Here is a 23,006-nt window from a genome sequence, read left to right on the forward strand (position 1 = left end):
ATTTAGAAATTATCAGTGAGTTAGTTGAAGTGGTAGTTTCTCAAACAGTTTGCTATGGTAAAAGATTTTAATCCGTAGCTCCCTATAAAATTTGCTACTAAGCTTGTTGTTAATTATTAATTTTGGTATTTTTGATCATGTTGTAAAACTTTTAATTGCAGCTTTAACATGCCTAACAGATCACGTTTTCCACTTAATGCTAAGACTTCGCTGCTATGGCGGTCTTTATAAAGGTATGCGCTATGGCGACTTACGCCAATTTGCGATTGCTTCAGTTAAAAAGACGCTTTGTAAGAAAGATAACTAACTGCTTAGGTCAATCTTAGGTTTCAAAGACTTTGAATAAAGCCGATTAAACTAAGTTGTGAATACATGTTCTGTTATCTATTGCAACACAGAATTGAGGTTGGCTTATCATAAGCATCTGATTAACTTATAAACCCAGAAAATGCTGTACTTCATTTTTTCAAATGTATTGCCCAGTGGGATTACGCCATGATTTCAACACGCCTATTTCAATGAAAGAACATCATTATACTGTATATTTCTAACGACATATTTGTTACGGCGTAGTGGATTTTTTTGTCTTCACTGGTAATAAAGTTGCCTGAATTGCCGAAGTTAAATTGAATTAAAAATTTCTCAATGCTTTATTGCCACTTTCACAATGAAAGATCAGTCAAACGTTTCTGCATTTTATCAGTAACCTAATTATTTATCTTTCTCTAGACTTTGTGCATAGGCATGTTATCAACCGAGGAGAAACAACTGGTTATGTTTCAGCATCTGTCTCAATACGAAAAACAAAAACAATCTTGTCTTCCTTCAAGCATCACCGCCAGTGAACGACGGGTTAAGTTCCACGACCAATCCGAAAGTGGATATTCCACAACTACTTCGAGTGACGACGGTAACCACAATCAGTTTGTCCTCATGAACGGCAAAAATATGTCGTCCGATGTACTAAAGAGGATGCATTTTAAACACGCGGTTCAAGTTTTACCACTAATGGGTTATGAACAACAAAATCATCTTGACCAACGACAAAGCGTTGATCCATTTTCAAGGCCCCAACCAAGACATATAGCAGAAGATAGAGACAGCACAGAAATGTACAACCAAAGTTTCGAGGAAATTTCAAGTAACTGTAATACTACAAACAAATTTAATGTAGTGGATAATAATCACAAAAGCGAAGAAACAGGCTCACGGCGGTCGTCGACTTCCCCAGAATCATTTGACTCGAATTCAAATCATGAGCTGGATTCACATGATAATGCGAGAAGTTATTTTGACCAACACACATATTACGATCCATATTACGACCTTTGTGGATTGTCCCAGAACAGCGCGTCTAATCTCACGAAGACAGGAGGACTTCAGACACAGTTAGATGCTGACGAAAGTGCAAGCGAGTCTTCTGGTAACAGAGGAATACTCAAGAAATCTCACCGCGCAAAAAGTGTGGAAATCCTCACCGATCCCATTCACTCTGACTCCAGTGAGTGGTATCAGGAACTAAATCACAATTCAATATCCTATTCAGACTACAGTACTCCGGTAACGACCCAGCAGGATTGTTTCCATGGTGACCCTATTCGGGTTCCAGCAATGTATCCTTCTGGAGTTTATAACTCCCCAACGTCACAGTCTGTGGAAGGCAACAGGAAATCAGCATTCACTCCTGTGAAATCAAAAAAGCAACGAGCCAACAGTTCCGGAGATTTGTCTGATGGTTCACTCATTTTTTCTCCAGTGCAAGGGCCTGCGGTTCTAGATTATGTCACATCGTGCGACCAATTCAAAAGTTTGCAAGAGACGGATAGGTCATTTCCCGCTCAACACTTACTACCTACTCAAGACAAGTCAGGTATAATGTCCGAACAAACGGATTGCAGCACAACTAAAAGGTTGAATAATAATCGTCAAATTGACGCTGCCCCATACACACAAGGAGAGAGTGATATTCATCAAAATCATCCTTCTTCAGTATCACAATCCAGCCAGCAAGAACCAGCCAAACACGCTATAGGGCGTTTGACAAAAGATTTACGTAACCAACACCTAAAGGGAATCAAAGATAATGACTCATTTGTAGAAAACAACAACTCGCGCCATTCTATAAGACATGTCCCAAATGTCGAAACCTTAGTAAATGACGCTGTTCGACTTCAAGATTATGTCGAAAACGTGTCAGCAAAGGATTTAAAGAATCTCTTGATTGACAAGCTTGATTCCAAAGATCCAAAAATGATCAAGGCTCTTGCTGTACTTATTCCGAAAACGGCAACTGAGCAGAGAATGGCTCACTGCGTGAGATGTCATAAGGTAATTTTACTTAAGACAAGAACGCAACATATTGAAATTTCTTTTAAACGGAATTTTTTCTAATACGTGATATCATTCCCTGTACATCAAAGAAGTATATTTTATCACTTTGGTAAAACTTAATAGTGTGTAAGTTGAATAATGATACTCAGTAAAGTTTAAATCTTTTATTGCTTTATAGCTTATCATAAGGCAATCAACATGAACTATGGTACCTAATTTTATTTTAAAGGATTACAACCCTAAAGAACGAAGCAGATGTTATTTGCCTCATCCGCAGACAATGGTTTTCAAAGTAGGTCAGGACAGTGAAGGAACAGATTTTATATGCGACTGCTGCAGTACTAGCTTTAGGCTGCTTAAAATGGGCTTTTATGAAGAAACTACCAATGCTTTGCTTACAGGTAAGTGAATACTTTGTCAGATTTTCCCATTTAAAATTACATGACTGTTTTGGTTATATATACTGTATAAATCTTTGGAATTTTATTGTCTCTCTACATGAAGGTCACTGCTACAGTGGGCAACACACCTCAGATCCAGAAAGTGTAGATTATAGAAAAGATGATGGAGCCGCGAAATCTTGCGAAGAAAACGGCTGCGTTGAATTTTACGTCTAACAGATGATCGACTGTGACCCGCAAATTTAAAGTGCAATAGTGCAAACATATGCTGCAAAAATCATGAAACTGCCCCAAAACGTTAAAGAAGGCGGATTGAAGCGTTTGAGGGCAATATGAAATTTTACAAACTTAACTGTGAACTTTAAAGTATATTATATATTTTATATTTAGTGCACAAAATATTTTGCATTGTAGGTATTTTTGTTGTGCCTTTTCGCAAAGACGTTTGATACATACATTTACATTTATACATTTACCTTTAAAACGTCATTACTTGAAACAACCGTATTTGATTCAGCCTATATGACGATCTTTCAATTTGTTGGTTGATTTAAGGATTTTTAAGTACCTACCATTGGGAACACAAACGTATTTGGACTGTATTAAGTTTGTTTTTACTTGAGTATATAAGGTGGTTTTCCAGAAGGTGAATTTTTGTTTATGCCTTTCACGATTTTTGTCTTGCAGTTCTTGATGAGTTGTTTCGTGTATAAGAACATAAAAATATCATTGCCGAGCTATTTTGAAAATAAAATGTATCATTAGTTTTTTTTATAAAATAACTCACTAGAAGCAATGTGCTTAATAACAGCTGTCAATATTATGACATTACAAGGACCATATATAACATGCCAAAAGGTTAGAGTGACAAGAAGGAATGTTCTAATTACCGGGACAATTCTCCAATGTACCTGATAGGACGAATGTCATAAAATGCGATAGCAAGAAATATCTGAATCATAGCTTGAAATCAAACAGTGGACCTTTCTTCTGGGGTGGAGCACAACGGATCAAAATTTCACTTTTAAACAAATTTTTGAAAAGTCTTGGAAATGTGTAAAAGATATCCATGCCTGCTTCGTTGATATCCAAAAAGGAATCGAATCTCTTGACCATAAGTTCGGTCGAATTGGCAGGAGTATTGATGGCTGTTTGCTAGTAGCTGCACAATTGCCCTGAACTTGGTGTCAGTTTGAACAGTACTAGGTCGAAACCGTTCAATGTGGATGCTGAAATCCGCAAAAGATTTGTGTTGTCCTCACGTCTTACATGAATAGAATGAACAAACCCAAGCTTTGTCGAAGATTGTGTCATTATTGGAAGCAGTGGGATCGGTCATCTGTTGTTTGAAGGTGGCTTTTACCCAACCTAATCTTGCATGCATCCGATCGTTTTGCAAATGTTTGCGAAGAATATGGTACGAAATTAAGCAAAAAGAAAACTAAGATATACTCTGCTTCAAGAAGCCCTGCTCAGTGCAAGTGTGAAGAGTAACACTGACACTACTACTGTGGACTGTGTGGAGTATTGGTGGCACGAGTGAGCTTTAAATTTGGATTTTCAATGCAAAATCATTTTAAAACACTCAATTTTCAACTTAGTTTTTTTCCTGTTCTTACCTATAAAAGGTTTGATTCTCAACACAGTTACAGCTAAAATCATGTATTTCTTTTCCCCATGCAAGTTATTGGGCGCATATTGGTTATCTTTGCTTTTTTAAACGTTGCTGAGTTCACAAAATATCCGAAGTAGTGACAGAAGCTATAAAAAAGGCTGAAATCCTTTTTTTTTTGCTTCAGGCCAGAGGTCATACGCGACCATACAAAATTTTTCTGTAATACGAAAACAAGAAAAACGACGTCACTACATTAGGTATTTATTATTATCAATCTTTAAGCATGGCAAATATAAAAGCGTTGCATGCAAAATAGTAGCCTATATATACATCGGATAAATTTGCAACACGTGTGTCCTGGAATACTGCTTTTTTGGCAAAACTACTGTTTTTAAAACAATAATTTGTCTGGAATTGGTCGTAATTGAGGGTGAAGTAGGGGTAGATTAAGAAATGTTATAGTAGCAAGCATCATTGAGACAAGAAAACACATAAATTCCCATAATTTCATTTAAATAATATTCAAAAATACAGGAAGCACAACGTGGGATATTTTGGATATCGTAATGACAGCAGTATAAAATTCATACGATGCTGCAGTAAACAAGGTTGCGTATGTGCTTAACAGGCAAAGTGCAATGGGAAATATAAGGCTCATGTTGACATCAAATAAACGGCATAAAACGTATTTCTATAATGCAATATTATACAAGTCATAAAATTTGGGGACCTCAGGTCAGGAACGAAGTAAACAGTAGAGTTGCTTTTCAACCCTCGGTCAAAATATCCTGATCATTTTACATGAGACAGGACTCACTATATTTGACGGCTAAACAAAAGGCATGCAAATACAAAAGATGCCTGACACCCAGGTGCAAGTATCGATTGCACCTTAACCTTTTCATAGCTTCATCATGATGTCGACAATGTATAATTATGTTCCCTCATTTTACTGTCCAATACTCAAACCCATTCCGCTGTATTTGCGATACAGTGCTTTCAACAGAAAAAATGGTTATAAATAAAAGGAAAGTGCAAAAATAGCATCATTCTGTTTCAGAAATTTTACACCGTAGGCAGATGTGAAAGAATTGGATTCTTCAGTATTTAGTGTGTAGCTGGCTTATGCATTCCTTCCGTAGGAACTTTAATTGATTTCATTCCTGAAGTGGTTTCAAGTCTTCTCTCCGTTGTGGTCGTTTTGTAAGTCTTCGTTATAGTTGTCACCTGCGTAATAAATCATAAAATGTAAATAAACAGCACAAAAACGCTTTAATAAACTCAGTTTTTATTCGTATAGGTTGGTTTTAATACTTCGGTGTCGCCTTCTTTTGATTCCTGAACGTCAGTAAAAACTTGAGTGTCCTGTGAAACGTCTCTCCTTATGTCCGTGTTCGTGTATTCTTCGGGTTGTTCGTAAGTCACCATCGACGTATTCTGCGTTGGGGAAGTCCCCCTTCCATCTGATATATAACCAGCGGTGGATCCCGTGTCGATCGTGTTTCCAGCGGTTGATCTACTTTTAGTTGTGTTGTATGAGATGACTTGAACCTACGCAGATGTATTTGTACTGTATTTTATCATGTAACTATGCTTTTATATCACATCAACAGACTTCTCAACAATTACATTGATGTGCGCATTGCACTACGTTCGTAAAACTATAGCTTTTTGGCTGCGGTAAATCACTTAATTTAAAAATATATTTTTTGTAAAGCAACTCAAACTAATGCATATTAAACGTTTCATTGCATCAACGAAAACACACATTTTACGTAACCCGAACCTGAAATCAATCAAAGTTTTAAACAGAATCAAACTTTTACAACATGCAGTTAGGACCTTTTGATATACTTTTTCGAAGGCGCAGTGGACCTTAAGTGTATATTGTACATATAAGCGGAATATTAAAGTATCAGTTTTGATCGCACAAGTTTTACGTTTGTTTTAATTTGTTATAATGAGGAAACGTACAGAGTAAAAACCTTGGCAGGCATTTTCTATGCATGCAACAAAGGAATATCCACATAGTTTTGCGTTCAGTTACACAAGTTGTTGCAACTATTGCTGCTAAAGAAGTTTTACAAACGCAAATATTTTACATGCGGACTGGAATATTTTATTTCAAACCATCAAGTAGCATCTCAACAAAAGGCTTCACTAAAACATAATTATACCTGAAGCGGTGATCCGCACTGTGGAAGAATGATTTTAAGGATATTATTTTTGCTTTTGATCAATGCGAATGTACGTGGTGTAATACTAACTATACGAACATTTTATATAACGCCAAGAACTGCAAGTGTTTATCCACTATACTCACCTCTATGCGTTCACTATTGGCAGCTAGTTTTGCAAGATCATCTTGAGACAATCTTCCATCATATTCCATAATCTCTACCTCTGGCTCACGTTGTCCATCTTTGTGAATGTATCTGAAAATGGACACAGATTTTAAACGCTGACGAAAATATATTAACCAAATAACTTGGATGAAAGGAATAGTCCTAAATTGGAAGCATTTCAACCACCGTGTAACTCTGGTTTTCGTTTCAGTTGATGTCGCCATTTCGGTTGTGGTTTCGGGAACTTGTCTCCGAGTAACCTATAATTTAAAATGATCACATAACAAAAAACAATAAACTTCCAACAAAAAACAAAATACTAAATCTTTCTATTAAATATTTTATGTTTTATCATGAATTACGCTTATTGTAGAGTCTTTTAGGCTTCCTTCACTGGAAACCGACGATGCTTGGCGACTTCTGACTTTTTCTTGTCTTTGGGCTTCCTCTAGTCGAATTTGTTCTTGAACAATTTTCATGTTGTCCTCATCCAAAAATATAGCTGAAAAAAATTCAACCGCAATTTGGTTCGTGAATATATTCAGTTATTGTACACCAATATCACTTACTGAAATTGTTTAACAACATTCATTTCAACTACGTCGTACGCTAAGTATAGACGTTATATTACTTACCAGAAGGTGGCCTGGAGCCAACCTGTTGTTCTATTTTCATTGTCGCTTCTCTAGACTCACCAAGACCAGATTTATTTTGGGCTCGTACAACATAAAGATACGCCGTGTTTGGTCTTAAGTTCTCGACCAGCAAAGAGCGAAAATGTCCGTCTGGAATGCGGACCACCACTGGCGGTTGCAGCTTTGCGATTTCTTCATCTGCAAACAACAAGAGATTACCACTGTCTTGAAAAGCTGTTGAAAACAGTCTTAAAAAGTAAGAGATTAATGTACTGTACCGGTCGGTTTATAGAACACTTCGTAGCCAGTTATGAGTCCATTAGTGATGGCTGGTTCGCCCCATGAGCAGTTCAGAGACGTAGGTGATAAAACCTGGAACGCCAAACGATTGGGGGGTCCAGGACCTAAAAATGAACAACAATACCAAAGTTATTTTCGTTCAAAACTTCAAACTCAAGGTATATTTTGTAATTGTAATAATTCTGATACAACAAATGTCCATCCTTTTGGTGAGTTTAAAAGTCCTTTTTAGCGAAATTTACTTTTTCCAGGCATTTTACATCCAATAACGTCACTGGAAGCTTGTTGGCCATTGTCTCCGAGAGCTGACACAACGATAGCGTAGGCAGACTCTGGAACCAAGCCTTCTATGGTAAGTGAATGCTCTGTGGGCGGAACTGTGTGGCGTTGCGGGTCCTCATTAGATCCGGCTCGCTTGTACGAAACCTTTGCGAGAATTCATTTCACTTAAGATTTAAAAACTAAACGTTAATAGAGCAAAAACGCAAATATTATTGATTTGTTGTACCAAGTATTCGTGTACTGGCGCTTCCTGTGGTTTCCAGGCTACAGTAAAACAATTGGCATTGTTGATGACTGTACGAACGTTCTTGGGTGCAACTAATCGAGCTGAAAAACAGAGTTTACAAATCAGTTTCATTTTTTGTAGGCCTATATCTAAAAGAAAAGTATCAACAAAACAGTCAAAAAATCGGACTTCCAGAAGGAAAAAGTTCTTCCAAGAATGTTTAGGGTCATATCAAAAAATAGCATTCGAAAACTAAATTAATAATTATACTTCACACCATGGTCGATGAGGATGAATAGTGATAAAGATGTATCAGCTTGACTGAAGTAAACGACGCTCATCAACACCGCAGCCATGACATAAAGTTATTTTAGTCATAAAGCTCGGATAGTATCTCAGTTAAAATGCGTACAGAGCAGGCAAGAACGTTTAAAAAATGGCAATACTGGATATACAGTACCATCGACAGAACAGGCCAATACACACACATATGTTAATAAAAAGATTGTAGTTTATTTTAAATATCCTGCTACGTGTATTCAAGTTAAACGCGAAATGATTTTTTACATTCACACATGCCTTGTAGTATGAGTTAATTCATAGCAGCCTATAGGCACAGTATCGTGTAGGTTTTATTGTTTTATAAGTGTATTTTGTAATATACGTTGTTAGAAATGTATGAAAATAGCTGCAAACAAAATAAAGTTGTTTTTAAAAACGTCAAGCGGACGAAAATAAGTGAGAAAAGATAAATCCACACAGTTTTAGAAAACAAGCAATTTTATTAGAACTTTTGAAAATAAAACTCGGTTAAGTAACATACAAGAAAAGAAGTTATTTAATGAAATAAAGATTGGAAAAAACGTTTTAGTGAGTATCCTTGAAAATTAAAACGTTTTGCCTGAAAAAGGAAGAAAAAAATTAAAGCTAGCCTATTAGGCATTGAAAACAAGTCAATAAATATCCTTTAGACGTTTTAGAATGTAAAACTAAATCACAGCCAATCGTTTTACAGGTTATGTTAAACTGTTCAAGGATTTAAACCTGGCGACTTGTCAAAGGTGCATCTTTTCACAAACAATTAAAATCTGTTCGTTCCAAAAGTTACATTCCACGTATTTTTATCAGACTTTGGAGAATTTATGAGTCAAAAACGTCAAATTAACCACGCAAGTGAATTGCTTTTGCATTTGGGACTTCGTTCTCACAACTAACCTATACTGGAGTAACCGTTGACATTGGAACTTTTCCATCATGATTTATTGAAATTAGCATCCTAAATTTGGAGAAATTATCAATAGCACTGAAGTCTTTTCGTGTATTCGAAACCTTGAAAGTACTACCCTATATGCTATCACCTACATCTAACTACTCATGTAGTACATTAAATATCAGGCAACAACGTTGATAATTTGCGAAATAGCTTATAACAACTCACTTGCAGAAGAATTTACAAAAACAGTAGCTTCTGCTTCACTATCCGATGAAGAAGACGAACTACTGCTACTGTTTGAAGAGGAGGAAGAAGAGGACGAACTACTGCTACTGCTCCGGTATGAAGTGGACATTCTAGACAAAGTTCTTTCCCGTGGTATAAGAACGACCTCGGTTTCGTAAACGCCAACATCAGCACCGCCGTAGGTCCGGCCGAGCTCCGCCATGAACGAACACTCCTCTTGGAAATGTGGACCGGGAAGTAAAGAAACGCTAATAGTGTTGGTTGCCTGTCCATCTCCGAACTTAACTTCGCCTTCTGCTTCAACGAAATGAACTCCTGACACAGCTGTGTTATCCCGCATGTAATAATCTGCTGCGACGTTTCCTCCACATCCAATAGTTCTTTTGACCGGTATCTTAACCTTGAGGGCTTTTTTATTTTTATCTTGTTTAAGTTTCATCGAACTGAAATAAGTGTGTGGGGAAGAAAAGCCGATGACTCCAGGGTCATTTTCGTCCAACGGTGCTTCTAGATTCACTTCAGTCTCATAAATACCAATAACTTCTGCTCCATCGTACGCTGCACCAAGTTCCAGGACAAAACTCAGGTCTTTTGGATAATCAGCTCCCGAAAGTAAAGTTATGTCAATATGTTTCAAGCTTTCTCCGTCTTCAAAAACTAACAACCCGTAAGCCTCGTCATAATGCGTGCCAGCAATGGCAGTGTTGTCACGTGTAAAGAAGTCGACAGAAACTTTTCCTCCGGTACCCTCCTTGCGATGGACGGGAATGCGCACGATTACATTTTCTTCAGATTTTGGTGCCGTGAAATTGAAGGTTTCCTTTGTAAACTCAATTTCTCCTGGAGGATCTTCAAGAGTTGCAGTTAGAGAAACTTTCATGGTTACCGGGCCGTCTTCATTGTCAAACTGAACAAGAAAATCTAATGGACGGGTGTGACTGGCCTTTAGAAGTGAGATTTCTACTTGAGAAACTTTCTCGCCTTTAGGAATATTTACAACGCCTTTAGTAGGTGTGTAATGTACATTTGCTATCGCTGAACCGTCCTTAGTTTCGTAAGGAACCATCACTTCACAAGCTGGATCATTAGACTTACGTTCAACAGATATGGATGCTGTGTCTCTATCTGACGATAGTACATGGATTTCTTTAGCTGGAAGGTTCAAGTTACGTTGAGGCTTTTTAGCAGTAGGAACAAGGGTGACAATTGCTTCGCTTGAGACGTCACGTTCGGGTGTGATATGCTTTATATGAACATTGAACATAACTTGCTCCGTGTAATCCACAAGACAAAGCGGTATCTCAATGGTAGAGCTCGACTGTCTATCGTTAAAAGTTATAGTTGCATTGGTGGATTCGTAATGATGATCAGATTTTGCTGTCAAGTCAGCTGTTGTGAAACTAGCGGATATATCTCCACCTAGGCCGTCTATTCGCTCAATCAGTATCACTGCCTTGCATGCTTCTCTTGCATTAAATACCAATTCTTGGTTCGATGGAAACACCAGACGCCCACTTGGTTCCGTATCTGTTGGTGCCAGGACCACGGAGCACTTGGTTGAATTGCCCAATGTAACTCCGCCCGAAGGATCATCAATCTCCAGTATGAAATCCAAAGGATCTCGATACAGTCCTGGAATCAGCGGTATCTGAACATCCGCTAATTCTTGTCGATCTTTAAAGAGTACTCTCTCATCCACGCTTATATAATGAACTTCCTGTTTAGCACTTCCATCTTTTGTTTTGACTTTTACAGACACGTCACCGCCAACACCATCCATTCTTTTAATTGTGAAGTTAACCATTGTGCGGTCATTTGCATTTATCTTTAGACTTGGGCCCTCCAGTAAGCTCAACGAACCAGATGGTTCAGTGTCAGTTGGAAGCAATATAACATCTGCAGTGGAAACAGCGATATCTGCGCCTCCCAAGGGTTCACTAATCTCTAAAGTAAAGCTTAGGGCATCTCGATATATTTTCGGGATTAGAGAAACGGGTACACATACCACCTCTTGACGATCCCCAATTGTCAACAGGCTGTCTACGCCTTGGTAATGAATTCCGTCCTTTGCAGTTCCATCTTTCGATTTAATTCTCACTGATACTTCTCCGCCGACTCCTCCGATTCTCTTCACGGGAATCTCCAACGTTTGACTCTTATTAGCATCTGCCTCTATTTTATTTTTTTCGGGTAAGGTAACTGTCCCTGAAGGTTCATCATCGGTTGCCAAAAGAGTTACATTTGTGGTTGATATACCAATCTCCGCCCCGCCTTCTGGCTCAAATATACGAATCGCGAAGTTGAGTGGGTTTCTGTATTTTTCAAATAACAAAGAAATTGGAACATTCACAAATTCTTGCCTGTCTTGCAACGTAACTCTTCCACTAAAGCCTTCGTAATGTATTCCGTTTAGCGCAGTTCCGTCAACTGTGCTTAGCTTTGCCGAAACATTGCCGCCAACTCCATTGGTTCGAGCGACAGGAACATCCAAACTGGTGCAGGTTTTAGCATTAATTGTCAAATAATTTTCTTTGGGTAGATTCAACACACCGCTTGGCTCATCGTCTGTCGGAAGTAGGAAGACTTTAACTTCGTTTGACTCAGGTAAACCAACTCCGCCTTGGGGATCATCGAAGTCTATTAAGAAATATAACTCGTCTCTGTACGTAGCCGGAAGCAACGGTACGCTAATATCACTGTTGTCTTGGCCAGGTTCCATTTTCACAATATCTGATTTTGAAGAATAATGTGTCCCTGCCTTGGCTGTGCCATCCCTGGTTTTGAATCTCATGGAAACATCTCCTCCAGACCCATCTTTTCGTTTGATCGGAATCAGAACGTATGCCTTGTGATTGGCACACTCCTTTACATCAGGAACTTCGCTGTTATTAGGAGTAACAAATGTACCTGCTGGTTCTGTGTCCGTAGGTAACAAATTTATTGTTAATTTTGAGGCTTCGTCAACGCTCGCACCACCGTCAGGTTCAGAAAGCTTCAAGAAAAATGTTAATTTGTTACGGTGCTTTTCCGGTAACAACGTCACCTCAACATTTTTTTCTCCTTCGCCATCTTCAAAAATCAATTTTTTATGGAAGGCACTGTAATGCTTTCCGCCTATGGCGCTGGCGTCTTCTGTTGCACAGCACACCGTAACTTCACCACCCATTCCTCCAGATCTCTTTATTGGTACCTTAAGTGTAGGAGATTCTGTTGCGCGAACTTCCTTACCTTGGTTCTCGTCCAATAGACCAAAGTTAAAAACACCTGGTGGTTCGATGTAATTTGGTTCCAAAATTACTTTAGCCTCAGATTTCTTTCCAACTTCAGCACCGCCCGTAGAGTTGCCCAATTCAACGACGAAACTGACAGGTTTGTGAAACTTTGCTTCAGGAAGAAGTGCAATGACAATTTTGGCTTCACTTTGGCCATGATCAAAGTACAGATTAGAAGCGCCAGATTCTTCTTGGTAATGTACTCCTGCATGTGCTGTATCATCTCGAACTGAGTATGCAACCGATACTTCTCCTCCTGTGCCTTCCTCTCTTCTCACAGGGATAGTGATGCTTGTCAAGTCTTTTGTTTCTTTAACACATTGCGTCTCCGTAAATCCCAAGATACCAGGATCTTGCTTCATCAATACAACTGCAGCCAACTGGGTATCGTCTTTCATGGTCACTCCCAAACTTATAGGGGTAACTTTTAAAGACAATTCGCAATCTTTTTTAGGCCCTTGGGCTTCGATATCTGACATTGGGATGCGTAATACAGTACCGGACTCCCCGTGGGCAAGATGTATATCTCCCTCTGTACGCTTTATGTAGTTTTTCACTGCGTTAGCTATGGTGGCGTCCATCCCTTTTTCTATGATTTCCCATTGCAGGTAAATTGGACCAGATGTGCCTTCTCTTTGCACTTCAAATTCAATGTAATCTTGAGACAAGGGCCAACGCAATTTCGACATGACAGGAGTTACTGAAATCACTCCTCTATCTGCAAGAAACTTTACCGGTACCTTGGACGAAGAATAGTCTATGATGGCACCGGGTGTCACTGCTGTCAGATTGAAGTACATGGAGATGTTTTGGTTTAAGTAAGGGACAAGATCACCGTCATAAGTTTCAATGGAAAGTGTCCTGGCTGTTTCGCCATTGGCAAAATGCAAATCGCCAGCCAGCTGAGGCATGTATTCCGATAAGTCTTTCTCATTTTCAGGATCGCTGATAATGTTCCATTGAAGATAAACTGGCCCATAACTCCCCTGGTCTCTCCGAATTTCAAAATCAATTCTGTTGTCTGAAATCGGCCATTTCACTTCAGGATTTTGTTTCGTTACGGAAAACACGCCTCGTTCGGCTAAAAACGTACAAAAAATTCACTTGACTAAGGATATCACAAGCGAAACATACTAACAAACAACAATCACAAACATCTAATTAGACAGAGAATTACTAAGGTTATCTAACATGCATTCATTACCTTTATATCGTGCTCGATGAGAAGAACAATGATTACTGATTCATGCGACTTTATTTCATGAAGAATGAAGACGAAGTCAACGCCTTGCAAGCTTGTTATAGATTATATGTAAGAGAATATCAAGTATACGGCACAGAAGAAAGTTTCATGTTCAACATTCCGAGGACATCAAATGTGGAAACCACGACTCACAGAAAAAATACTTTCACTTCAAGAAACGATGGGCGGCGACTGTTAGAAAGGTCAATGCATAACTTTTTTGTCCTTTCGGTTAAGTCGAAAATATGTCTGAGTAAGTTATACGTCCTGCACTAGTTGAAAGTGTTTCATTAGTTGACGTGCATTTTGTGCTTTACGTTTATTTGATGTATCTTATGTTGTTTGTTTTTTGATTAGTGAAACACACTGCATGCTAAACTTTAGGAAGATTGAAGTTAATCGTGGTAGTAAGTGCACTAGCACAAGAGGATACCAGGGTATATGTCTCACCAGGGACCAATCTCAATGTGGAAGACGTGGCATTTCTGGTAAGATCCGCGCCACGCTGAGTATCTATTAACTCAACGTAGATATTCGCAGGTTCACTGGATTCGAACCGATCAACCCAATCTGGTTCGAGCAGTAAAGCGATTGAGGATGCGTTTTCCCCATCGGATATCATCACAGAACCTTCACGCCGATTTTGCAATATAAGATCATTGGCCAGTTGTGAAGGTGTGGCTTTCCAACTTACGATCATGTCATCATCGGTACCACTTTTACGTGTCAGTGGAAGGTAAGCAATGTCAACAGACTTGGCGCAACCAAATAAAGAAACCAATGGTTCCGCAAAACCGACCGTACCACGTTCTGTAGAGTTGACACAACAGATGTGACAGATCAATGAAATGTTTTGTTTTTTTCTACTAAATTAAATAATTTCAAACATTCCTTCATCAAAAGTGAGGTTGTTCAAATTAACATGTTATCGTCATGCCATAGAAATGCAAGACAATTCTCATACTTTGTTGTTCTTGTTAAATTGCCAAAGACAATTTTTATGATCAAAAATCTCAAGCGATTTTTGTCGATAGCTTGTCCACTACCAATAGTAAATACATACCAAGGCAAAATAATTGTAGAAATATTTAAGCATAAGAACTGTAGCAAACAAGGAACCTTTGTCATCGACGAGTTTGCAACGCATGGCGGCCAGTCTTTTCTGTTTGTTAGGATCATCGATGTGAAGCCAGAAAAAAGATCGTTTTCTCGGAACGGGAGGAGGAGTAGCTTGCTGCAGTGGAATTCGGACCTCGGCAGTTTCAGCACCATCGGGGAAAGCGACTGATCCTGAAGCCCATTCTCTTCCCCTCGGCTAAATATTAACACACAACCGTCAATTTAGTATAAATATCTCCAGTATTTCAGCACATAATCTCGGGCAAGTATTTTCTACAAATCAAATGTTAAAAAAAAAGTATTTTGCTTGTATTTCTTAGAACAGAAATTATTTATAGCATAGCCACAGCCTTATATCATGCAATGTGAGCTATGGAAGTCAGTCAGTCTTTTATAAAAAACTTGGGGCTTACCTCGTCGCTATCTGAATCTGATGATGACGAGGAAGTGTCAGATTGATCGCTTCGTTTACACCAGCGAGCGTTCCAGTTGAGAGCCGCGTAACCTCGCGTAAAGTGGCGCTTTATTGGAATTACAGCCACCTTGTCGCTTGTCTTGAAAGTGTAGAAGCGTTCCGTGAACTTAACTTTAAGTTCTAGAATGGAGATAATAGGTGAGACTGTATCAAGTGTATCGTCGCATTATACCCGCCTTACCATCTTGGGTAGTGACCTCAGCGGAAGGTGACATTTTGGCATCGCCAACGTCATTGTATGGCTGAACAACAATATAATATTTTGTGGAAGGCCGCAAACCGGTTAGAGTAGTTTTCCTGGCTTCCGCACCCACGTTTGCCACAACATCAGGTTCACCTGTTATCATAGTAAGCAACGAAAAGCATATTATTTAACACATAATCAGTACTAATGAATTACAAACAGAATTTCTAAGATTATTGTAGTTTATTTATAAAGTTTAGCCTGGAATAAATTTTGAAAGGAGTTACCTCTTGTTCGGGCAATAACCTTGTAACCTTTCACAACACCACCTAAAGCGGGAGTCTCCCATGACACGGTCGCTTCAAATGGACTTGTAGATGCCGCAAGAGGACGACGTACACGAGCTGGGTAACCTACCAGAAAAACACCTCGACATGATTTGCAACATAGAGGAAAATGCAACGTGACCCGATACAAATCGGATACATCAAACAAAAAACGTTATCGTCGCTCACATCAAACGCTTTACTAGATAATTTTGAACCTGTGTCGTTGACAACATTTAACTCAATGTTCGCCAGGTAGCGTTCAGGTGCTGAGGTTTCCTTTTCATGCGGAGTTCTTTTTTGAGCTAAGAATCTGTAGACTTGAGACGAGTAACGCATGTCTTGCTTAAGCGGAAACTCAACTTTGAGTTGTTCCGAACCAGACGGGAACTCAAGAACACCACTGCTGACACATACGGGTGATCCATCTTTTCCTTCGTCAGAAGTAGACGGTGATCCACTGCTAAAGTAAAAAAAGCAATCCTAATGAATCTACCATTTTATTTTGAAACGGTAAAACTATGTATTATTTATGCCAAAAGTAAAGAAAAGAGCTTATTTTAAACAATGATTTTGAAGTAGATTATTATGTTGGGTGTGTATAAAGTATTAAAATGTACCAGTTGCTTTCATGCGAAGTGAAAGAATTTTTAATCACTTACCTGCTACTTGATGAGCTAGAGGAACTTGAATCTGATGACTTCTTTTTCTTTCGAATTTCCTTCACAATCTTCCAAGACACAACATCCTCAAAGTCTTTGATATTTCTTTTAAGGGAAAACATAGCAATTTTCTCGCTCGTCCTCGCTTGCATAGGCGTGTGATATGATAATCGAAGCTCTGAAAAAGTATTTAACATACTGCTTTAGAACAAATTATATGACGATGACGGTAACGTAATACTTCACGATGCATGTGTTTTACTTACCAGGTTGTGTTTCAGCCACAAGTGTTTCTGAAGTGGGACCATCACCCAAATCATTAAACGGACACACGTTGACCTGATACGACATGTTTGGTTGAAGATCAGGTAGAATTGCTTCTGTATCCTGTTGAGGTGACGCAGAACTTACATGAACAAACTTTTAAACGTTTTAAAACGCCAGGACATTCACATTACAGCCCAAACAGTCGCTGTTGTTGGTAATTGACTTGGAAAAAATCGCGTGTTCAACTCACGTCCTTTTGTAGTTTGACTGTTTTCACAGTTCCTGGGCGACACCAATAAGTGATTTTGTAGCCGTCGACAGGCGCACCCTCTTCAGATGGCAGCCATGTAGTCCTAATGGTCTGCGGGCCAGAAAGATCAGCATCGAAGTCAGCGACGCCATTTGGTGGCACTGTAAACGAGCAGATCACCAGAGAAATTAAATAAATTTCTATACAAAACATGATCGAAACTTGATGAGTAAGCACAATGCATAGATAAAACATAGCATAAAACTTGTTCAGAAACCAAGATTGCAATTAAAGCTTTATTGTGTTATTGCTTTTTACTTGCTTCGCTGCAAATTTTAACTTTGCATTCGGTGACATCGCCCGCTTTGTCTCTTCCTTTAACCTCGCCCAGTTTTACATAAAAAATTCGCGTTTCCCCAGTTGGGTCGTTGACTAATGGGATGTGAATGTTGCGTTCTATTTCTCCAGATTTAAACTTCAAGCGACCTAAATAGAAAAGAGTAATAGCATTTGTGACAAGTAGAAAAAACGGATATCACAGTATCGCGAAAAGTACCATGTTCTGCATCAAAATGGTGTCCCATCATCGCAGTATCGTCTTCTGTGAACCAGGAAACCTCAGCCGGAAATTCGTGCCCAAGTTTCCTGACAACAGTGATGACGGCGTCTCCATCGTCGCTGTTGCAAGCAACCTCTGTCGCCTTCATTTCTATTAAGCCCTCGCCTGTTTCATATGAAAACGACAATAACGTAAAATATGCTTTGTTTAGAAAGTAATGATGTTAGTCTCGTATAGCATGTACGTGGGGCTGAAGAGTAATTGATTGAAACTGATAAAGTTGCGATTTAAGAAAAAGGTGCAAAGAAACATTCTTTATTTAAATACAACATGGTGTTGTGACGGATGCCAGATTTGAATTTGAACATATTTGCATGTGATAACATTCAACGAAATAAAAAAAGAACTAACCAATATCGTGGGTGACGAAAACATCACAAATCGCGTCGTCCGCTAATTGGGCAGGTGCGCCAACTGGTGATTCTAAACACACTGAAACCTTTTCTTCAGGATTACTTAGCGGGAGTTGCGGCAAGTCGATTTCAACAATTCCTTTACCATCCCCATCTTCCAAAATTGTTTCTCCTAAATAATACGCAAGTGTTGACGAAACTCCGACTAACAGCGCCGACAGGGCATTGCTGGCAACTTAAGCAACTCATGGTGACGCGTCAATACTTCAAGACACTGACATTCACTGGCACATACCAACAACACCAACATAAACGGAGTCAGGACTTTCCGGTACCACCTTCCACGGCAAAATGACTCGACCATTTGTCGACTGTGTGCGTGTGACTGGTAACTTGACCTTGCCCTTGCTCTGGAGAATATCCAACGATTCTTCATGGAAAGCAATTTGTGCTGAAGCTGGAACGAAAGTGATAACAAAACCAATCATTAGGTATTTTAGTTTTCAAAAGTAAACATTTATATTAGGTTCGAATCTATCGCTAAAGATGAAAATATTTTATTCCAAAACCATACTTACAAATATCATTTTCAACTGCAACCGAGCAGCTGTGCTTATCGCCCAAAACGACATCAGAAGCTTTCGGTTTAGTTAATTCGATATCAAAGCGATCTTGCTCCGTTTCACGTGGTTGCACAGGAATACAGATGCGAATGACTGATACTTCATCTCCATCCTCAAACGTCTCAACACCGGATAGGTTGGAAAAAATAGATTCCGGGTCGTCACTGACAGTGCGCCATGGCACGCGAACTCTGCCTGTAATTCGCAAAGCCTTACGTAGTTTCACAACGTTTGAATACTCTTTTAAATAATACTTCCAACGTTTTAATATCTGTTACCAGGATTTCTCTAATCTAATTTATCGCAATACGTCTGTATGGCAAATTTACATTCCATCCGGAAAAATGTTTTGTCATTGTCGACAAGTGTTTGCGAACACTCACCCTTTGTTCTCAGCGTGCGTTCGACAGGAATTTCAATTTGTTTAGCAGATTGCTTAACGGTAAATCTTTCCCCAGAGAAAGAAATTTTTCCAGGAATGATGTCATTCAAAACGGTAACTGAACATTTTGTGACGCTGGAAAGCATTGCACCACCAGTAGGTTTTCCAAGAGTAACACTTCAAGAATAAGTAATAAAAAAAATAATGATTAGTCTGAAAAAAACTAGCATGCCTAACTATAAAGTGTACAGTTAACTGCAATGCAACATATTAGGCAACATGTATTGGCCAGAGTCGCAGCAAATGCAGTTGTTACCTAAAAACCTCTGCCTCTTCTGTCTGTGGTAAGGTTGGTGTTTCAATTTCGATATGGCTAACCGTTTCACCATCTTTGAATGTTTCTTGACCATGTAAATCCTACGCTCAATGTAAAGCCGAAGGTAGAGTTAACAACAAGAAGGCAAAAACTATCCGAACATATTCATCAATACATGTCATAGCACTTAACCAAAGCAGTCTCGTAACAAATGTCAGAGGTCAGATAAAAATGTCACAAATGTTCCTGTTAACCTTATATGGTGACTTGACCGATGTGGTCTTGATGCTCCACGGCACGACTACCCGACCATGCATCCCACTTTTTCTGACAATTTTCAAAACAACCTTTTCATTGCTCTGATTGACTTCCGTTTCCGGCAGGTCAAATTCGATCTCCCCGTGTACTGAAAGATAAGGACAGTGCGATTAGAAGCATAAGATAACAAAGAAATAAAAAGTGAGTTCATTCATCTTTAACATTCAAAATCAAAATCACACCACAGCAAATCACATCAGAAATTTACACCCCACCACAGTCGAATAAAAAAAACAAGAATCTCTTAATTTTGCTCTTAACTTACCACCAGTCGAAGATTGCTGCTGTACTTCAATCGCATGCCTGATTTCTGCGTGCACACAATGATCATGCAAATAAAAACTAAATTGCCCAATGCCATAAATCACATCAAAAACAGGCTAAATCTCATGTTTATATCAATTCAGATATTTTAATTCACTGAAATGTTTGCAAGTATAAAAATTACCAGTATATAACGCTCATGAGCTAATAATACATAACTCAAACTATCTATAAAAATTTTTAAACAAAATGAAAGCATGCAAGCGTATTCAAAAGTTCATATAAATGTCAAACAGGAAAATACAAAGCAAATTTGGTCGTGCTAACTTTTTTTTCTGTTATTCACAGAGCTCTTCACTAGAAACCGTAGTCCAATTACAAACAAGTTCTATAATTTCTCCACTCCAAAACACCACCCATTCCCTTACCTTTCACATGATCAAGTAATACTTGACACTTTGTGATTTCTCCCAATTTTGCTCCTCCCCTAACGTTGCCAAGGGAAACATTAAAGTACATGACGTCACCAGAGGGATCATTAACGATTGGAATAGATATTTCTTTTCTGAAAAGTACGAACAAGGTATTAAAGCATACCAAAACCCACAAACTAATAGTTAGCTCTTTCAAGTATAATTATATTGACCTCGCTTCATTAGGAATAAAAGCAAGAGATCCTTTTTTAGCGCGGTAGTGTTTTCCGTGTTGGGCAGTGTCATCAGTTGCTTCCCAAGTAACCTGACATGGATGATCAGACGAACCAGTGCGCACAACTGGAATGCGCACTTCCCCATCCGTGCCAAAAACTTCGATCACTTTCGATTGGAACTGTATTTTTCCACCGTCTGTAAATAACACGTTTTCTTTGAACTAAAGCTTTATACGCATGAGTACCGGTATAACAGAAATATACAGTATACTGTACACTGACAGGTGATACTTGGGTTACCTTGGGTTTGGGGTTGGATTAGTCTAGCCTAAGGTATTTCTAATTTTAGCCAATGCTACACAGCCAGACGTTTCAATAGTAAAATTTAAATTTAATTTATTAACAAAAATTTATACCCAAGTCGTTTTCTATCGTCACTTTTGTTGATGTCACATCTCCTAGACTGACGCCACCACCTAACGTTGGCGTAAGCAAAGTGATGTCAAGTTCGGTGACGTCACAATCCTGAGGCTTTTCAGCCAGGGGAATAATGATTTCCTTTTCACTCTCACCATCGTCAAATTGTAACTACGTTAAAACAACAATATCAAATCTAACACTGTAAAGTTATTTATACACTTAGTTTGACATAATATTTTGAACGTCTGAAGTTGGATGCCACTGTAAACGATGTCGGTTACCGTTCCTTCGATGTTGTCATAATCGTCCTTGTATAGCTTTCCAGGTACGCTGTCAATGGTTGTTCTTTGAGAAGTTAACTCTCCAACCCAAGGAATATCCGCAATACCTTTGCTTCCTCCTTTTCTTAATACCAGTACTCTTGCCTCTTTGCGAGTTTGTCTGACTGCCATCTCTTTACTAGCCATCTCGAATCTGCCGTGACCTGCAAGGATTTGAGTTACATTACCGTAAGTTAATCTACAAGCTTAAATGTACTGAGTTTTAATCAGTCCCGTACCTGTCACATTGTCAATTTGGACGACCGCTTTCACATTTGCTCCAAGTTCAGAAGCACCAGTAACGTTACAAAGTTCAACAGAAAAGTTAACTTTTCCACCATTCGGATCATTCATGATTGGCACTAAAATATCTTTCTTGTTTTCACCGGCAGCAAACTCAAGTGTTCCATCTTCGCCAATGTAATTGGTACAGTCAATGGCAGTGCCATCTATATAAAAAAAAAATTGTACAAAAATTAAAGATGAAAACTCTTGATTTTAGTCGTATAATTTCAGCAACAATCAACAGACGTATTTCAACTTAATATTACAGTGCAAGTTGAAGGTCATTAAATTAGCTATTACTGGCCATGAATAACAAATCTACTATTTCACCTCTTGTTTTGTAATCCACGGTTGCCGGCCTTCCTTTGGGTCCGTCACGTACCACTGGAATAAGAAGAGTATCAATATCACCACGCACGTTGTAGGTTGGCTTCGTGAAGCTAACTTCGCATTTTAGATCATTGGTTAGTAAAAGGTTTGCTCTGTATGGTTCATCCAATTCAGCACGCCCACCCGGTGGAAGAAGAAGAAAACTGAAGCTGAATGAGCGTAAATATGTATTACATTTATTTTGTTTGTACATAGCACTAAATTTATAATCTCGGATATCTTTGGATTGGAACAACACACGGTCTATAAAACACGTTCTTTTTTAACTTAAGACGCCAAACAACCTTTCGTTGTCTTCATCAGTGTCGGATGGAAATATGACCGTGGTATCTGCCTCTGATTGGCCATCTTCAAATTCTACAGTACCGTGAATGTCATGCATGGGAGACGGAGGAGCATTGTCAGAAATAGGAAGTATCTAAAGTAATGAAGGAGCACAATTTGCACCGTGATATGAACGAGAAAAGAAAAAGTAAGTTTTATCAAAATGTATGTTGTCTTACCCTCCACGGTATTGAAACGGGCCCTCTGGTACCATCCTTCCTCAACACTTTAATCGTATCCCGTCCTTCGCTCTGTTGGAACGCATACTTGCCTTTCTCAAGATGAAATACACCGGGAGCTGGTTTTAAAACAAATTAAATTATATAAGTATACTGAGACTATACCCTTGAG

The 23,006-nt window shown here is 38.8% G+C and overlaps 2 protein-coding genes across 8 annotated transcripts in view; one reads left to right on the forward strand and one right to left on the reverse strand.

Moving 5' to 3' along the window:
* Positions 1-374: 374 nt before the first annotated feature.
* LOC143469800 (uncharacterized) lies at positions 375-3,486 on the forward strand. Its single transcript, XM_076967623.1, has 4 exons — positions 375-539; positions 730-2,328; positions 2,561-2,732; positions 2,836-3,486. Exons 1-4 carry the CDS (start codon positions 471-473, stop codon positions 2,946-2,948), a joined length of 1,953 nt encoding a protein of 650 aa, XP_076823738.1. The 5' UTR covers positions 375-470; the 3' UTR covers positions 2,949-3,486.
* Positions 3,487-4,592: 1,106 nt separating this feature from the next.
* The window catches only part of LOC143469241 (uncharacterized), a 38,662-nt gene continuing 20,248 nt past the window's right edge, over positions 4,593-23,006 (reverse strand). For 2 of the 7 annotated variants that reach the window (XM_076966876.1, XM_076966873.1), the window contains 36 exons: positions 22,835-22,953; positions 22,616-22,749; positions 22,272-22,480; positions 21,896-22,105; positions 21,618-21,820; positions 21,333-21,504; positions 20,914-21,112; positions 20,696-20,832; positions 20,269-20,313; positions 19,940-20,091; positions 19,686-19,786; positions 19,371-19,546; positions 18,943-19,182; positions 18,660-18,821; positions 18,363-18,536; positions 17,949-18,116; positions 17,711-17,878; positions 17,393-17,553; positions 17,142-17,262; positions 16,876-17,053; positions 16,432-16,676; positions 16,175-16,300; positions 15,885-16,040; positions 15,642-15,823; positions 15,229-15,424; positions 14,560-14,919; positions 9,574-13,947; positions 8,136-8,236; positions 7,870-8,053; positions 7,606-7,731; positions 7,328-7,525; positions 7,055-7,194; positions 6,879-6,952; positions 6,671-6,782; positions 5,662-5,898; positions 4,593-5,574 (listed from right to left, as the gene is read on the reverse strand). In XM_076966876.1, the coding sequence (XP_076822991.1) occupies positions 5,455-5,574; positions 5,662-5,898; positions 6,671-6,782; positions 6,879-6,952; positions 7,055-7,194; positions 7,328-7,525; positions 7,606-7,731; positions 7,870-8,053; positions 8,136-8,236; positions 9,574-13,947; positions 14,560-14,919; positions 15,229-15,424; positions 15,642-15,823; positions 15,885-16,040; positions 16,175-16,300; positions 16,432-16,676; positions 16,876-17,053; positions 17,142-17,262; positions 17,393-17,553; positions 17,711-17,878; positions 17,949-18,116; positions 18,363-18,536; positions 18,660-18,821; positions 18,943-19,182; positions 19,371-19,546; positions 19,686-19,786; positions 19,940-20,091; positions 20,269-20,313; positions 20,696-20,832; positions 20,914-21,112; positions 21,333-21,504; positions 21,618-21,820; positions 21,896-22,105; positions 22,272-22,480; positions 22,616-22,749; positions 22,835-22,953 (10,160 nt within the window). In that variant the 3' untranslated portion in view covers positions 4,593-5,454. Of the gene's footprint in view, positions 5,575-5,661; positions 5,899-5,942; positions 6,543-6,670; positions 6,783-6,878; positions 6,953-7,054; positions 7,195-7,327; positions 7,526-7,605; positions 7,732-7,869; positions 8,054-8,135; positions 8,237-8,493; positions 9,037-9,573; positions 13,948-14,559; positions 14,920-15,228; positions 15,425-15,641; positions 15,824-15,884; positions 16,041-16,174; positions 16,301-16,431; positions 16,677-16,875; positions 17,054-17,141; positions 17,263-17,392; positions 17,554-17,710; positions 17,879-17,948; positions 18,117-18,362; positions 18,537-18,659; positions 18,822-18,942; positions 19,183-19,370; positions 19,547-19,685; positions 19,787-19,939; positions 20,092-20,268; positions 20,314-20,695; positions 20,833-20,913; positions 21,113-21,332; positions 21,505-21,617; positions 21,821-21,895; positions 22,106-22,271; positions 22,481-22,615; positions 22,750-22,834; positions 22,954-23,006 lie in introns of those variants that run through there. The other 5 variants (XM_076966874.1, XM_076966875.1, XM_076966877.1 and 2 more) reach the window with 5 other exon arrangements.

This window comes from Clavelina lepadiformis, chromosome 8 (genome assembly GCF_947623445.1).
Source record: "Clavelina lepadiformis chromosome 8, kaClaLepa1.1, whole genome shotgun sequence".
Classification (NCBI taxonomy): Eukaryota; Metazoa; Chordata; class Ascidiacea; order Aplousobranchia; family Clavelinidae; genus Clavelina; species Clavelina lepadiformis.